The following is an 18,293-nucleotide window of genomic DNA, read 5'->3' as shown; positions in this document are numbered from 1 at the left end:
GAGGCAGCTATCTCCACACTGCAGCTTAAGAGTTTCCCTGAAGAGAAGGGACTGGGAAATAATTTGAGAAAACGCATTGTGTGGCCTCAGCACTTTGGCTGGCTTAAGATACATTCTGCTCAGCTATGGCAAAGCATGTCTCGTTCTTCTTTTTTTTTTTTCTCCTCTCCTTTTTTTGCGCTGGTTTGTGGTTTGGCCCCAGTAATCTGTTCAACACAGAATCAACAAAAGCCACAGTCTCTTGATTGACCTTATATGTGAAAGTCGATACAAAGAAACGTGGCTCTGTTGCTGATTAGGCTTGTGTATGTACGTTTGATATGTGTGTGTTTCCTTTTTTTTTTTTTTTTTAAATTTTACAGTCCCAAAATCTGATTTTATGTCATGAGTAAATTGGGTCAGTGAAGTTTCTTTTACACGTCGCTCCTCAGCAGCTCATGGTAGCGTGTTTATCTCCGACTTTTGGCCGGATTAAGTTACAATTCTTATTTTAGCCACCATGGCGTGACAAGCAAACCCAGTAATTTAGATGTATTCTCCCCAAAGCACTGCTGTAATGTTTTAGGGTGGCTGTCCTCATCGCATTTCCACCAAGATGTTCCCAATATCCTCCTGTAAGACATTTCTCAGGGGAAAGAAATGAATCCAATTTATTCCTCCCCCCTCTCTCTCTATCGGTCTCCTCCTTCACCGACTCTCTTCCTCTTCCTCCTCTTTCAGTCAAGAGCGTCGATTGCACTTCAGAGTTCGAGGACTTCTTCGCCAAGCGGAAGCTGGACGACGGCGACAGTCACGTGGTGAGCATCGCCGAGTACCTGCAGCGGGGCGACACCGCCATTATCTACCCAGAGGCGCCAGAGGAGCTGTCCCGCCTGGGCACGCCGGAGGCCACCGGACCAGAGGAGAACGGTACGAAACCTGTCAGGGTCTTCAGAGGGGTCAAAGGTGATAGGATCAAGATTTTTCACTGTGAGACCAAAGAAAAGACGAAAAGAAAACAATGGTAGACTCTATGAACGCAGTAGAAGTAGTCATTGACTCTTTTTAAGCCTCGTTTTTGACATTTTGGTCGCCAGAAGTGACCAAATTTGGCCCTAATAAAAATGTATACGGGTGTTTTCATCAGGTTCAGGAGATCCTGAATGTAATTGATTGTAATTGTGGGTTTTATCATATGGGTCAATAAAGTTGGGTACCAAAACCAATATATAGATACAGCACTGGGTAAGTGGGTGAAGTTAGCTTCCCATTGGAATCTGACCAGGCTCAGTTAAGGTGGACTGTTAAGGTAGCCAACTTATCCTCATTGTAGTGAGTTTTGGAGACAGTTATTTATCCCAACTCAAAAGTACTTTTGCTGTCTAATTATTGTAGTTTTGTGTGATTATGAGAATGTTAATTATGTTTTGTATTTATCCATACTTATATGTTAAAGTATACGTTAACTGTCAAGAGTTAATATATTGTTCAATTTTAAGTTTAAATTCCATTTTGTGCTTTATTCTTTTAAAAAAGTAACATTTTAGCACTGGTATCCGAAAAAAACCCAAACGACACACAGCTGTAGGCGTTAAAAGGGACTGACTTGATTTTGGAGCCAGCTTTAAGTGGCTGTTCGAGGACCTCCACTTGGTCGCTGCTTGAAGCCAGAGCCTCAAAGTATTTTTGTTCATTTTATTTTTTTAAGAAGGTTGTAGTGAGATGTCTTGGACTCTCATATGAATTTTGGTCCACACCAGACCCTCCCTTAGTAAGTTATAGCTGTTTATCGTAAGATAATCTGAGGCATTTTTCAGTGAAAAACAGGTGTGTTTCTATGTTTTATTTTCCTGAAAGAAAAGTTCAGAGTAAATACAAAGATTATTATTATTATCAGCTTTGAAAAATCTGGGTTGACATTGAATGTGGCCTTCTCTCGTAGCTTGAATGTTGAATGGGGTTGGGCTGCTTGTTCAGCTAACCTCCCTCGCACCAGCAAATGTTTTTTAGAAAAAAAAGAAAGAAAGGGGAAGTCTGGACAGAGCAGCAGCTCTTCCCGCTGACACAACCGGGCAGCTGTTGGTCCCACAGATTCACCGGATGCCTTGGTGTTTACCTACAGTCTTAAGCAACAGCTGGGCAGGGGCTTGAAATCAGATAGCGCACCTCCGAAGCTCCCCGGAGGGAGAAAAGTGGGGGGAGTTTAATTCAGAATGAGCTCATGATTCATGCTGCAGACATGATGAACGTGTCAGCGTGAATGGCACTAAGAACAAATTAGGAAGAATTATTTGTCTGCTTCTGATTTTATGTGTGAACAGACAGTACGATGTTTACTACGTGCAGGAGTTGTATGTAAAAGTGTGTGTGGAGGAGGTCGTAGTGCAGCGGATGCCAGCCTGACACTGTGGCTCTCATGTGGAGCAGATTGCAGAGATAACTCCCATACCACTCTGGGCAGCCCGCCCGTTAGCTGCCATTGATTCGCTGACCTTTTGGCCCGCTTTCCCTTCCCCTTTCCTCCTCCTTTCCCCCTCCTCCTCCTCCTCCTTCTCCCGCTGTCTCCCGTGCAGACCTGCCACCTGGAACGCCAGATGCCTTCGCCCAACTGTTGACCTGCCCCTACTGCGACCGGGGCTACAAGCGTTTGACATCGCTGAAGGAGCACATCAAGTACCGCCATGAGAAGAACGAGGAGAACTTCGCCTGCCCCCTGTGCAACTACACGTTTGCTTACCGCACTCAGCTTGAGCGGCATATGGCCACACACAAGCCTGCAAGGGATCAGGTTAGAGGGATTTTAATTTTTTTTTTCTTCATCCTTCACCTCCTCCTCCTCTCTGTCGCCTCTCTGTTTCATTTCTAATGTGCTCTGATCCCTCGGAGAAGAGAGATCATTTTTTCTGATTGGCAATCATTATTAATTTTTCATGGCATTTTGAAGATGCAGATCCTTTAATGGTAATAACTTTAATTGAGGCCCTAAATGGTTTTTTGATGGCCCTCCCTGATATAATTTTCCAGTCTCGTGTTCACGATCGAATGATTGTGTGAATTTCCAATTTGGAAATTTTTATCAGCTCCTTAACTTCACTCCACTCCTGGCTTTTTAATGTTCTTCGGGTGCAGCCCGCAGTCATAGTACTCCATCAAACCTCCCCTCCCCCTACTTCTAATTTCATGCACTGCATAAACATCTGTGTATACTTGAATTTTCTCGAGCGATTTATATCCTATATGTCTGAAATATAATGTGAATCTGCTGGCAGTTTGCATGAATCACCTTAAAGTCCTGCGAGGTGAAAACGCATCCAGCAGTCACGGGTGTTTAACTCGCTTGTCAGCTTTAAGTTGAAGATGTGGGGTGAGATAGATTGTGGCGAAAAAAAAAAAAAAAAAAAACATTGCACGCTTACAGAGTTTTTTGCAGAGTTTTTTGCACATTAGGGGATAATTATAACTTCTCAGTGAACTAAAATTGGAGCAGTAAATCTGAAAGTAGATGGAGTTTGCGTTTGTGCTTTGGAGGATGGTTAAAAGTGAAGAATTTATTTAAAATTGCAGCAGATGTAAGCAGATGTAATTCTGGTCTCAGTGCATTCACCAACATGGTGGAAAAGTGACAAAATTCACATTAAAAAGTCAAGTAACCAAAACAAACAAGTAAGTAGAATACGGACTGTTTAAAAGCCAAATCAAGTGAGTAAATCTGCATTTTTCAGGAATTATTCTTCAAAAGCAAGCTCAAATGTGACATTGTGAAAACTATTGTTGCCCGAGTTGCTGAACTTCGAAGCCTGCAAGGAAATAAAAAGGGAAAATTAGGTTTAGAAATGTAAAAAGAAGTGAAAACCTTCAGAAAATTACTGTTTCTGGTTCCTCTTTCAATTACTAGAATCACACTGAAATGTAACATCGAGAAAATATTGTTGGGTGCTTCGTACAGATTTTTTTTAAGCCTGCAGTGCAAAAAAATAGGTTTAAAATGTAAAAACAATTGAAAATTTGCAGAAAAAAGTGTATCGTAATAGGCTGTCCTTGTTTTCTTTGTTACATATTAGATTACATCATGACTACATGTTGTTTGCTACCTTACAGAACACCTACAGCACCAATGGATTAGCTGTGTATTCTCCCTTTAAAACCGGAGAAAAACGTCCTCTTCCTCCACTATAAAATCCCTGTAATGTACAGTAAAATCACAGATGATACGATGACGCTCTGCGGTGTCGGGTCCCAGGTCGTGGGTGTTGTGTTGTGCTCTCTGAAGCGAGAACGACAGGCTCAGACTGTGGCTGATTTGATCAGATGTCAGCAGCCAGCACTTTCACCTGATCTACCAGCTGGGTGTAAACGTGAGCAGATGGGCCGGCCGAGTGAGCCGCTGTCCCAATCCTCATATTACAATGCTGTTGCTGCTCCCCCTCCGGAGTCGAGTCAATGGCGAAAGGACTCCTATTCAAGCGCCGCAGGTCCTTTTTCCACAAAGCCGGTTATCTTGATTTGTAAATTAGCTGGATTGTTTAAATGGTAATCCTCGAGATGAGGTTGTTTTTTTTGTGGATGCAGTTCTGTAGGTGGCGCTCTTTTTTTTTCTGCAAAAATATGACTCCTTCATCGGCGTGTATTCATGTGAAAATGTATATTTGGCAATTAACAAGCAACTCAGGAGGAGCAATCAGATTAACATAAAGAATAATGTCCTGATAGGTAAACATGTGCTCTGCTGTTCTGTCTCCTATGTTTACAAGCCTTAATACTCCTCCTCCTCTTAACCAATTAGCTGAAATATGACTAATTAGAGGTTATACATATGCAAACATCCAGTCGGGCCCCCGCCCACCACCAGCAGAGGCACCGACAACGAGCCATGGAGGAGAGACGGAGCGTTTTGCCAGTGCCATTCACAATTAAGAGCGCAGAGCGATTGTGTCTTATTAGCAGTGGTGGCGAGACTAAACTTTACCGGGCAGGGGTCCTCAGGGGGGAAGTAAGGGGATGGCGGCGGCGGCGGTGGAGGTGGAGGTGGGGGGCGGAGGCAGCGAAGCAGCTGTTGCTGTTTGTTTATGCAACTCAGCAACATACGAGCGGTGGGGTCCCTCTCCGGCGCTTGGCGGGGCCCCCGACTCTCCCTGCTTGATCTTTGAAGGTTGGGGCTGTTTGAACAATTCCTCCCAGTCCTCCCAGTGTCCTGCGCGCCACCATCTGTCTCCCCAGGAATGTGGGTAGAGTCAGCACACACCCCAGCATTTGTCAAGGCTGAACTGGGAGGAGGGAGTGTTTTTTCCCCCTAGCGAGCTCACAGAATATGTTTTTTTATTTATTTATTTATTTACTAACCGTTTAACTCCCTCTTGGAATTAATTGTTCCGTGAGTGACGAGCCAGGTTTAGTTGTTGTCGCCGTGTTTTTTATATTTTGACGTCTTTTCAGAGAACGGGGCCGTGTTTGAATTGCAAATTTGATGGATTGCAACTGATGTTTACCTTTGAACAGAGAATCAAGGCCGGGCCTCTGTTCTGGATCCGAAGATTATTAAAGACACGTTCAAGGTTTTTTTTTTTTTTTTAAAAGGCCCAATTACTGTAAGACATTTGAAAACGTTGTGAAGAAGCATAATTGTGTGAATACAGGTATGCAAAGAGATGATTCTGAATACCTTTCAGACTGATTAGGCCCAAATTAATGAAAAGTAGATCAGATCGGCGCTTCTAATGAAGGGGAAACGCTCTAAAAAGACTCTTTTCATTGATTCTATTTTCTGGGCTGCCAAATTCTAAAGGCATGCCTCCTTTGGCTGAGGAGCCAGGAAATTAAAAGGTATGTGATTCTCTCTGTTATCACCGCCGCTGCCTGTAGTCGCTCGACGGAGGTGGGAGTAGAAAAAGCCAAGATGCTTCGCTGGCGACAGGAGCCGTTTTGGGCTTGTTGCTTGTTGTCATGCCGACCGATTGTGATTATTTACTGAACTCTACCCCCACAATGTTTGTGCATTTCTTTTCAACGTGCATCTCTTTCTCTCTCTCTTTCTCTCTCGCAGCACCAACTGCTCAACCAAGCGGCCGGCAACCGCAAGTTCAAATGCACCGAGTGTGGCAAGGCCTTCAAATACAAGCACCATCTGAAGGAACACCTCCGGATTCATAGCGGTGAGTCGCGGGAGGAATGCCGCCCGGCCTTTTTGAATATTCATAAGCGTGATTTAAGAACGCTGTGAATGTGCAGAAATTCCTTTCGGTTTATTTTGGACCCTCCCTGCTGTTGATGGACACTGAACTCTGCTGTTGAAAGAATCGGCACAGTTGCCAAGTACAATATTTGCTTAGAAATGCGTATGTGTGAAGCATATCAGCAAAATTCATTTCAGTCATTAGCTTATTTGTCAGTGACAATGCCCACTGATCAACAGAAAAAAAGAGTTTTCTCTGAAGGCTTTTTGATGCTTAATTTTCTCTAATTTCTTTTTTATAATTTAATTTTGTTTTACCTTTTATATTGTGTGTATGTATATATAATGTATATAATGTATATTTTAATACCTTCCTTTACCTTATTTAAAACACTTTCAATAGCCTTAATGTAAAATGTACAAGTAATATTTTGTAAATAAGCACATTTAAATTGAAAATATTAATATTGATTAATGCAGAGTGTCTTGATGACAGTATATAACAAGCTACTAATTTAATGTTATTATTACTGTTTTCTATTTTTATTTTTTTTATTTTTCATATTATTGACTCTCATCATACAAACAGGAAATCCAAAAATACATAATTTTAACAATTAACTAACTAGCATATCATCTACATGAAAGTGTATATTGTGTAGATTTTTTATGACATTCACATTAAACAAGCTACTAATTTCTTATTATAATTATTATTATTATTACTGTGAAGTAAGTACTGTGTAAAAGTTTTTTCAGTTTAATTTTGGTTTTTTTTATTATTTTTTATTCATTTTTTTGGATCACAAAATACAGATTGGAAAACCAAGAACAACGAACTAGAACAATTAATTACAATATCATCAGCATATAAGTGTATATTATGCTGAAAAACCAAAATTCGACCAGATTTTTCGTATCAGCCATCTTACAATGATTTTTTAATTATTTTTTTTTTGTTTCAGGCGAAAAGCCGTACGAGTGCCCCAACTGCAAGAAGCGTTTCTCCCACTCGGGCTCCTACAGCTCCCACATAAGCAGCAAAAAGTGCATCGGCCTGATCGCCGTCAACGGCAGGATGCGCAGCAACATGAAGACAGGCTCCTCCCCCACCTCAGCCTCGTCCTCGCCCACCAACACCGCCATCACCCAGCTGCGGCAGAAGCTGGAGAACGGCAAGCCGCTCGGCCTCCCCGACCACAACAACCACTTGAGCATCAAAACGGAGCCGCTCGACTTCAACGACTACAAGCTGATGATGGCGTCTCACGGATTCGGTGCTCCCGGGCCGTTCATGAACGGAGGAATGGGAGGGAACAGCCCACTGGGCGTCCACCACAACTCGACGGCCCAGAGCCCCTTGCAGCACTTGGGGATGGCCGGACTCGAGTCGCAGCTCCTGTGCTACCCGGGTCCGCTGGCGAACAACCTGAGCGAGGTGCAGAAGGTCCTCCAGATCGTGGACAACACTGTGTGCAGGCAGAAAATGGACTGCAAGCCGGAGGAGCTCTCCAAGCTCAAGGCCTACATGAAGGAGCTGGGGTCCCAGGTGGAGGAGCAGAAACAGGTGCTGACGTCTACGGGGGCTCAGGTCGGTCTTCCACTCGTCAATCACAACGGCGCCACCAAAAGCATCATCGACTACACGTTAGAAAAAGTGAACGAAGCCAAAGCCTGCCTCCAGAGCTTGACAACAGACTCAAAGAGACAGATTAGCAATATCAAACGAGAGAAATCCAACCACATGCTTGAAGGAGGTGTGGATGAGAAGGTGCAGGAAAATAACATGTTTACACCTTACGCTTGCCAATATTGCAAAGAAACCTTCACCGGGCCGATACCTTTGCACCAGCACGAACGCTACCTGTGCAAAATGAACGAGGAGATCAAAGCCGTGCTGCAGCCCAGTGAGAATCTGATGCCCAACAAACCAGGGATTTTCATGGAGAAGAACACCCACTTATCCTCCTCCATGTTGTCTGAGAAGGGACTCACGGGGCCCCTTAACCCTTACAGGGACCACATGTCTGTGCTGAAGGCGTATTTCGCCATGAACATGGAGCCCAACTCGGAGGAGCTGCTCAAGATTTCCATAGCGGTCGGCCTTCCTCAGGAATTCGTCAAGGAGTGGTTCGAGCAGCGGAAGATGTACCAGTACGGCGCCAACAGAACCCCGCCGCTAGAGCACAGGAACAACATGGATATGGTTGTCGGAACAAATAACCACCACACTCCACCAAAAGACTCAATGGCAGCTAGGTCACCTGTGTCTCTAATGAAACCTACTGACCCCATCACGTCCCCCTCCATAGCCGAGCTCCACAACAACGTCAACAACTGTGACAACCCGCTCAGACATTTGAAAAACCACCAGTTCGGCGGCAGCGCCAAACCCGCAGGTGAAAAGTTGGACCACTCCCGCAGCAACACCCCCTCCCCGTTAAATCTGTCCTCCACATCTTCCAAAAACTCCCACAGCAGCTCCTACACTCCAAACAGCTTGACTTCGGAGGACCTGCAGGCCGAGCCGCTGGACCTCTCTCTGCCGAGACTAATGAAGGAACCCAAGCATGCACTGACTGTCAAAAGCAGGCCGAAAGTCAACAGCATCACCATCGACCACAGCAGCATCCCCTCTCCCCGAGAGCACTTCGAAGAGCCGTTGAACTTGGCCTATCTCAAGAAGGAATTCTCAGGCTCTACCAACAACGGAAACCTTGAAAAAAGCACTAGCCCCATCTTCGGCATTAACCCGTTTGCCGCCAAACCCCTGTACACGTCACTTCCACCTCAGAGCGCTTTCCCACCTGCCACATTCATGCCCCCGATGCAGGCCAGCATACCGGGTCTCAGGCCCTACCCGGGCATGGATCAAATGGGCTTCCTACCACACATGGCCTACACTTACGCAGCAGGGGCAGCTACCTTTGCCGAGATGCAGCAGAGGAGAAAGTACCAGCGGAAACCAGGTTTCCAGGTAAATAAGCCACCTGTGGTTTTTTTTTTGTGCAAAAGCGCCCCCAGGCTCACTCAGATTCCCTAAAATGATCTGAACTCATTTCGGTACTAATTAAAAAACGACTTCAGAGAGAAACGCTCACCTGAGGTAGAGTGATCTGGCAGAGGAGATGGAGATAAACAGCTGTGACACGACCCCCGGGGCGGGAAAAAGTGACTCGGAGTTGGCGGTGTCATGGAGGAGAGGGGGCATTTTAAAGATGCAAAACAGGATAGATATATAGAGGAAATGAGCTCAATTACTACAGCTTTATTTATTTTTTCTTATAAGTGATTGAACATTTTTCATAACTAATCAATGACAGTACTCAGTATCTGGCTAAAATTACAAATATTTGTTTGTCAAATGTGAGAATTTGCTTCCTTTCTCATGAATACTGTTTTTTTTAGTCAATTATTACAAAATATTTTCTACTGATTAATCAAAGATGAAAATAATCATAAGTTTCTTCTTTTTCTTTTTTTTAACATCTGCCAGATTGTGAAACATTTGATGAAAACTAGATTTTTTAAATGATCCAATAATAGTAAAAAAAATCAAAAACAGTCTTCAGCCTTTGAATTCTTTCAAAAATACAGGAGGAAGGTAATGAGCAATGAAAGAAGAAATGGCCCAAATAAAAAGAAATTAGTGAAAAAGTACAAGAAAATTACCTGAAAATTAAAAAAAACAAGGTTAACAGGACTGCTGAAAAATTATAAAAAAATCTGTAACATAATTTAAAACATGTAATTGTGATGAATATAATGTAGTTTTTTCCCCCAGCTTTTGTCTTTTTGATTCCCCAGACATTTGTTTCAAAATAATTTTCCAAATTCACAAATTTCTTGCAGTTTGTGGAACTTTTCTAAGTTGCTCACTGCTTTTTTTCCATGTTTTTGAAAGAAATCACACTGATTTAAAGGTTTAAAGGTTTAAATACTTGTGAAAAGCATCTGAATGCAGCACAAGAAAAGTGATGTCGCTCCAGGTTTCAAAGGCTTAACGTTTTAATTTTTACCCTTAAAAAACGTCCAATTTAAGCATGAAAAAAAAGCTTTGGCACAGAATATCAAACCGCATCAGGTTCAAATAAATAACAGGAACGATATTGGCCCTGAAATCTCATCTCAATAAAGCCGTAATTGTTACCACTCTCCACTGTAAATTTCACCCTCTGCTGTGTGTGGAATACATTAACGCTCCTGACTCCGCTCCTCCTCCAGCGCTGGCCTCGACTCGGATATTTTGTTATTAAATATGGGTGAAAGGCCTTTGTAAAAATGACAAAGGTGAGCCCCGGAGCTGTGCACTTCTCCGAAATTTCCCGTCGCAACTTTGCTGCATTTTAAAGAGAGCCACAGCCAAAATGAGCTCCTACATGTGGATTAATAATGCACAGTCTCCATGTTCATTACCACTGAATGCTGAAGGCTGTTTAACATAGAGGGAACCATTTTGATGAAAAAAAGTATTAATAATGTTTCCTATTCTAAGTTATTAAATTAGATTTTAAAAATACAGCTACGGGCGTTTAGTTCAAATTGATTGCAGAGTGATAGTGGTCCCTTCTTAAAACACAGTGCAGAGCTGTCCTCACATTATCACGCGCACATATTCATTGAAGAAAGCTTTGCTGGCTCAATATTGGCCATTAAGTAAGGTGCACCTTCTGATTTTAATCATTATATGAGTTTGCAATTTCAAGAATGGCTCACTGTGCCTCCTCTAATGTTGTAATATTGTTCATGTTTGAGACTAATCTTCATCATAAAAGAGAATTTTTAAAGGGAATCTGCAGAATTAACACTCCTGTACAAAATGAGACCACACTGAATACACCATTACGGCCGAGTTTCATAATGGGGAGCATGTCAGTTATAGATGGGTGATATTACTGCAGAGATGAAAGTTTTATAAGAAATCAACGCTGGTATGTGCTGCTAATTAAAAATGCATGAGAACATGAGGCATAGTGTGATTGTTTGGGAGGAACGCTGCAGTTTACTGCTTTATCTAGTTACAGAGAAGATCAGTTCTTTCAACATTAAATTGCTTTTATTTCGGCAAAAACAACATTTGCACACTTATTCATCATTTAGCTGCAGTTTTATGACTTACATTCCTAAAATAATTTGTCTTTTTTTTCATAATTGCAAAGATTAAACCGTAGAGATAGGGCGAGAATAAAGGCAGTATTGCAATACTTTTCGTGACAATATTGTATCAAGAACACAGGTGGCAAGTATCGGTTTTCGAGTTGTATTAAATATTAATATTGCAAATACGAATTAAGCTTTTGTAATTTCAGTTGCTTTTTCAGTTCACCAGATACATTTTGCTGCTATAAAAATGATTGAATTGAGACGAAAAGACTGAAAACTTTATATTTTTAGATAAAGTTTTCCTTCGGGACGTCATTTGCAGTTGAAAAAGGGAAATAAATCACAATCTATTGCAAAATATTTTATAGCAATTCTCAGCATACCACAAAATGTCTAAAATCACTATCTTATTATATCCTGATAATAGCGTGTTGTGGGACCTCTGGCGATTCCCGCCACTTTTAAACTGCTTTTTTTGTGCTTTTGTGTTGCGAATGTTTAGCATTTAGTAAATGAAGACATATGCATTTCGACTGAATCTGATCTGCACTGTATATAGAAGTAATATTGAGAGATTTTTTTTAGCTTTCTAGAGTTGATAAATTAAGAAATGTACTTTAAAAATGGAATTATCTTTCTACAGCAAGCTAGCTGAAGCTAAAACTTAAGCTAAAGCACAGAAATTTGGCTCAAACTGCTGTTTTTCCTCTTAATGAACGTGTCTACAAATGCCCTTATTGTGAAAAGAAGTCATAATGAGAGATTATATAGCTTTATGGGGTTAATAATTACAAATATGCACTAAAAATGTATTTTAACATATGCTTCTGTATCAAGCTAGCTTATGCTAAAGCTAAAGTACAGAAATTTGGGTGAAACTGCTGTTTCTCTTCTTGTTTTGTGTTGAACTTGTCTAGAAATGATCTTACTGTGCATAAAGTCATATTGAGAGATTATATTTATCTTTCTAGAGTTAATGTACAATTTAAAAAAATGTAAAGTGTTTCAGCATATGTTTCTATATAGAGCTAGCTTAAGCTAAAACTAAAGCTAAAGTATTTTAAATTTAGGCGCAATCTGCTGCTTTTTTGATAATGTTGCAAACTAGCTGACCTAATAACTTAACCCTTTAAACCTGAGAGAATTGTCCTAATTTCTTTCAAAAACAGGGGAAGACGGCAATGAGTGATGAAAGAAAATTAATTAATTAAAATAAAAAAAAAGAAATTGATTTTTTTTAATAAAAAAAATACCTGGAAATTATTTTTTTTAAATAAATAAAATAAAAGCAAGGCAATTTTAAACATTTTTCCCAATAAACAATTTTCCCTAATTTTTAAAAAAGTAATTTTCTAAATCTACTATTATTTTTTTTTATTTCAAGCTGCCTTATTTTCTCATGTTTTTGAAAGAAATGCCACCACTTTGCTCAGGACAGCTAACAGCTGCATGTTTCAAAGGGTTAATAAAAACATTGCAGTCCTTTATCACGCACCAAATTCATTATAATTTTTTTTTTTTTGTTTTGTTTTCTCTTTTTATTTCGTTTCTGCTTTTCAAGGGGGACCTGCTCGACGGTACACCAGATTACATGTCAGGGCTGGACGACATGACAGACCCCGACTCCTGTCTGTCGCGGAAGAAGATTAAGAAGACCGAAAGTGGTATGTACGCGTGTGACTTGTGCGACAAAACATTCCAGAAGAGCAGTTCCCTTCTAAGACACAAATATGAACACACAGGTATATACTGTTCTAGACCCTTATTTTAAACCCCATTGCTTTTTTTATGTTTTAAATGTTTGTGTTTCCAAATCCTCTCAGTATGAATATATATATTTTATGTTACCCCCTTTTTTCTCCTCCTTTCCTTCTCTGTTTGACCCTTAAGTTGTATCTGTAAACCAACACCTAACTTGCTTCTTCATTGACAGGATGCCAACGAATGAGTAGATTTCAGATGAGAAAGTTTGTGATGTGTTTGAAGCTTTGTGTGTTCTCCTTCTGAAAGATTGATGTATTTTTTTCTTATAATCTGTAATTAATGCAGGTAGGCACGCAAAGGGAGCTATCTTTTCAAGTCATTGTACTCTTTATTTTCCAATCATATCCTGCTGTATTAACCATTTTTGCTATCTTAAAAGACACACATCAATTCACCTAGATACATAAAGCCCCCAAAAGGCCCCTAATGCCTTTATCGGCCCCATTATTGGCGATAGATCACATCAGCGGAGTACTGCTCAGAAGCTTCAGAGCACTGATAACAAGTCTTTCATTATAGTTATTATACAGAGATCCTCTTTCACTAGGTTGCATCATTTATTTTATCCGCTATCTGTAGCAGAGCGCTCGCTGCTTTATGCAGCCTCGGTGTTATCTGGTCGGACATAAAAGGGAGGGAGGCTGCACCGTCAGAACAGTGAACTCTTTTTAAAAAAAAAGGGGTGCGTTATCTCCACAACGCCCCTGCATCTCCGAACGCGACACTTTCATGTTCACGACGCCTTGTTTTTTGACAATATTGCGAGGCTCAGAAGTGCAGTTGAACCGGACGCGTGTTGGGCAGAAGTGCACTTTGAGAGCTTCCACACGTGCCGAGGAAAAACAAAATGAGATGCAGGTAACTTTTGAGAAGAAAATCCGGAGTCACGGCAGTCGGTGGCCACATTACGAGCCGGAGGACATTAATTTAGCCAGACAGTTTATGGCCCCGTGTCGTAAAACGATCTCACCCTGCCCTCGCGGCCAGCTTGGGTTTCTCATTTCTGCCTCGGCATCCGGAGCGTCCCGTCACATTTGGGAGACGGAGGAGCCCCAGCCCAAAACCTAACGGAGGCTCAGGCGTCACCATGAACTTGAATTGTGTTCGGAGATAAGCAGGGTAACCCCTCGGAGCCCCCCCCCCTCCTCCTCCCCAACAACGTCTCGGATTTGTTTACCCCTTTGTCGCGCCTCGTGTTTGTTTGCTTTGCAGTAGTTTATTTATGTTGCATTCATGAGTGTGGCACGCAGGCCCTAAAATAAGTAGTTGTGGTTGAGTTTCTCCATGCTTTTAACCACGGGAGGGAATTTCCATAATGTAGAGCCATGAATGCGAGCGCACTTTCTCATCGCGCTCGCAATTTGAATAAACAAATAGCCCTGAGTCGTAAGTCAAAGTTGGATTTAATGCTCCGTGATGTCATTTTTGCTCCATGCCATCCAATTCATCAGAGTTTTTTCCTTTTTTTCTTTTATTTTTTGCTTTCTTCTGACTTGTGTGATTTGTTGTAGCAGCAGGAGCGAGCGAGGCAGTCTCACTCACGTCCCCGCTCTGTGTTTTGTGTCTCCGCAGGCAAGAGGCCGCACCAGTGCCAGATCTGCAAGAAAGCCTTCAAACACAAACACCATCTCATCGAGCACTCCAGACTGCACTCGGGGGAGAAGCCGTACCAGTGCGACAAGTGCGGGAAGAGGTTCTCCCACTCGGGCTCCTACTCGCAGCACATGAACCACCGCTACTCCTACTGCAAGCGGGAGGCCGAGGAGCGGGAGGCGGCCGAGCGGGAGGCCCGGGAGAAAGGCCACCTGGAGCCGACGGAGCTGCTCATGAGCCGGGCGTACTTGCAGGGCATGACTCCTCAGGGTTACCCGGAGCTAGCGGAGCGCGAGGCCATCCTGAGGCACGACGCCGTGAACGGAGGGATCAGAGAGGGACGGAAGGAAGTGGACGGAACGTACGCGAAGATCGGACGCAGGGACGAGGAGTTCGAGGAGGAGGAGGAGGAGAGCAAGAGCATGGACACGGACCCGGACACGTTGAGGGACGAGGAGGAGAACGGAGAGCACTCGATGGACGATAGTTCGCTGGACGGCAAAACGGAAACCAAATCGGATCACGAGGACACGATGGAGGATGGCATGTAATCGGCTTCCCATCTTAAGAGTTTTAAGTTTCTCTTTCGGTTCAGTATTCTTACCTGCTCGGTTTAAAAACGCCGTGTTTTAAGCCGTACGTGCACGTGCCTGAAGCTTCCGGGAAGCTGACAGACTCCTCGCAGGGGGGGACGACGTCTGCCGAACAAGACTCAAATCAATCTGGAGGAGGCGTTGAGGGAAAGGAGGCATGGGTTTGTGAAATAAGCTGCATTATGCAAACCGAACAATGAATAAATGAATACATTTCAAAAAATGTACAGTACTAAGGCCTAAAAATATGTGTGGTGCTAACCTCCTCAAATAAACCCCCTGTGTTCCATAGTATTTATAGCACAACTAGTGACTTGTACAAATTGCACTCCGCTTCTATAATCATGAACAAAAATAATAAAAAGTATTGCCTATGTATATATTTATACAGTGTTGGAAAAAGAGCAGTAGTGTCTGCACTACAGTCCTTCGATATTACCTTTGTTATCACCTTCCCACCTACCTACGGTGTCGTCTTTAGTTTGCCATGTCGCCCGGCCACAAACGTCTCCAGCCACACTATTTTAGGCCTCTTGAATCAAATGAAGGAATTTAAACAAAAAGACTGTATGAAGGAGATTTTTTTTTGAAGAGTTTGAAGTTTTAAAGAGACCTTCGTTTTAAGGGAAAATACAGTTTATGGACAGATGGTATGGGGAAAAAAAATGAAGGAGGAAGCCTTTGTAAGGTGTTTTTTGATAAGAAAAAAGAAGCCTTATATGCAAACCTTTTAACCTGTGTGTTTTCTGCAAGTGCCACCCTCGTATTGTGTAAAAGGAAGGTTACTTTTTTTCACCAGCTTCAGTATTTTGAAATGGTTCACCGTTGTTCTTTGAAGCATCCGTGTCAGTATTAAGACTTATAGGCAGCAGTTCCTTAGTTTACATTATGTTGTGCAATGTTTTCTCAGTTTTTTTTCTTTTTTTTGTCAGTATTACACCAAACCATTTTCTGAAAACAACAAATTGCATTCATTTTATTTGTAGGTTTAAAAAAAAAAAAACATTATTTATGTGGCCCATTTTATATTTCCTAATTTTATTTATTTCATACTGTTGTGTACAGTACTATAGTTCTTCAATATATAGATATATTTTAGTAAAAAGGAACATGGTGTCGATCATAGGGGCAAATTTTACGTAAAGAGAGCATTTATTGTGTTTTGAAACATTGTGAAATGCGAAGTTTAATCTTATTTTATTTTATTTCCTTTATTTTCCAGTTACTGGAAAATTCCAAATTTGGGAACTTTTATACAATTGTGAAAACACTGTATTTTCGACTGAAAAATTCCACTTTCTTCATCTTTGTTTCTTTTTTTAAGCTAAAAAAAAATGAAGAGGGACTGTTAAATACTATGTATGATATCATGACTGAAGAAGAATCTTTCCTGAAATGTCTTTGTAAAAGTATTATTGAATTCTTAATTTGTAATTTCTCTTGAAAATGACCCTGCTCGAATAAAAGTAGCCAAATTACAGAGTACCAAACCCTCGGCGCTTCATGTTTATTCACAGAGAACAAACAGTGAGGTTTTGCTTGGCAGCGCCAGAGCTCGAGTCACTTTAAATTCCCTCCAAAACGAGCAAAACTGGAAATCTTTCTCTTCTCGTATCCAGTTTACACAGAAACCGCTGTGGATGGAGTCTCATTATTATGTTAATTACATTCGGTTTCAGTTCACGTTTTTTTCAAATGGATCAAAGTGAATTGACCCGGCGCTGCTGCTGATTATGACTCATTTATGTTAAAGCAAACATATATTCTGCATATTTCCACCTGTGTCTGTCTGACACTTTACGTTTTTAAAGAAATGTTCTTCATATTTCTTTTTGTCAGCAAACCTCCGTCAAAGACCAAAGCTGTCCTTTTTTGTTTTGCACTGTTGATTTAAAGCCGCATCGACCTTCCTGCTGCCATAAATATTGATTAGCAGTGACATTGTTTGGCCTGGACGTCCGAGGCTTCAGCCCAAATTTTTTAATTGTTATTCATTATTTTTAATTACTTTAAGTACTGCGCTGCAATTTAATCTATAGAAATGCATCATAATTTATAATCTGATTTTATTTTTATTATTAATGTGAATCTAAAGCGGGAAGATAAAGTAGTTTAGACAAAACTATATAGTAGCATGACACTGAAATACTCAAGTACAAGTACCTCATATTGTGTGTTAATACAGTATATGGGTAAATGTACTTAATTAAATTACACCACTGTTACCAAAACAGTTCTGGTCAAAACATTTGAAATGAAAGCAGATGTTCAGTACATAGCAAAAAAAAAAAAAGATTTATTTGTTTGAATTAAAAACATTAGTATCCGGGCTGCCTTAAATTTTTAATTTGACTAAATTTGAGAAGACAAATTGATGTAATTTTGTAACAATTCAACTTTTTAATCTTGAAAATTTAAGGCAGCCCGGACACTAAAACTTTTTTTTTTTAAGTTAAAATAGATCTGTTTATCCCCCCCCCCACCCCCCCCCCCCCCCCCCCCCCCCCCCCCCTCCCCCACCCCCCCCCCCCCCCCTCCCCCACCCCCCCCCCCCCCCCCCCCCCCCCCCCCCCCCCCCCCCCCCCTCCCCCCCCCCCACCCCCTCCCCCCCCACACCACAGAGGTCCGTGCCTCAGCCCCCAGTGTCCTCAAATCCTAGAAACGCCCCTGCCCAAAAACTGCTAAAAACACATTGTTAAGCCTTACTGGCTTACATGTTTACTACCATGAACCTGGGCACTGCAGTTTATTCTGAAATACTCAATAGATCACCTAATGTGTGTTAATCCGCCACCGAAAATAGTCCCTCAAAAATGCCCAATTTCTACCTCGCCGATGACCATATATTGAATTTTGTAGAATTTTAATGAATTTGTGCATGAAGTTTATTCATTTTCTGACATTTTCAAGACTAAACCAATGATTAAAAACCAGAATAATGCAAATTTAACAGCTTTCATCAATATTACCCTTTAGAATATCAGCACTTTCATGCTTTGCTCACCGAACCTCACAGGATTTATTCATTTCTCCAGCCATTAACAACACTCCTCGCTTTCCAAATCTCATCTTGAAACTTTCTTCCGGCCTGA

General features: G+C 41.6%; 1 protein-coding gene across 4 annotated transcripts in view; it reads left to right on the top strand.

The window, feature by feature from the left end:
• zeb2b (zinc finger E-box binding homeobox 2b) overlaps nucleotides 1–16,176 on the top strand; it is a 103,371-nt gene extending 87,195 nt beyond the window's left edge. For 2 of the 4 annotated variants that reach the window (XM_042513399.1, XM_042513400.1), the window contains exons 5-10: nucleotides 721–909; nucleotides 2,553–2,767; nucleotides 6,020–6,128; nucleotides 7,114–9,125; nucleotides 12,813–12,915; nucleotides 14,588–16,176. In XM_042513399.1, the coding sequence (XP_042369333.1) occupies nucleotides 721–909; nucleotides 2,553–2,767; nucleotides 6,020–6,128; nucleotides 7,114–9,125; nucleotides 12,813–12,915; nucleotides 14,588–15,159 (3,200 nt within the window). In that variant the 3' untranslated portion in view covers nucleotides 15,160–16,176. Of the gene's footprint in view, nucleotides 1–720; nucleotides 910–2,552; nucleotides 2,768–6,019; nucleotides 6,129–7,113; nucleotides 9,126–12,812; nucleotides 12,994–14,587 lie in introns of all 4 variants that reach the window. The other 2 variants (XM_042513397.1, XM_042513398.1) reach the window with 1 other exon arrangement.
• Nucleotides 16,177–18,293: the final 2,117 nt, after the last annotated feature.

This window comes from Plectropomus leopardus, chromosome 24 (genome assembly GCF_008729295.1).
Source record: "Plectropomus leopardus isolate mb chromosome 24, YSFRI_Pleo_2.0, whole genome shotgun sequence".
Classification (NCBI taxonomy): domain Eukaryota; kingdom Metazoa; phylum Chordata; class Actinopteri; order Perciformes; family Serranidae; genus Plectropomus; species Plectropomus leopardus.
This window is presented reverse-complemented; position numbering and strand designations above follow the sequence as displayed.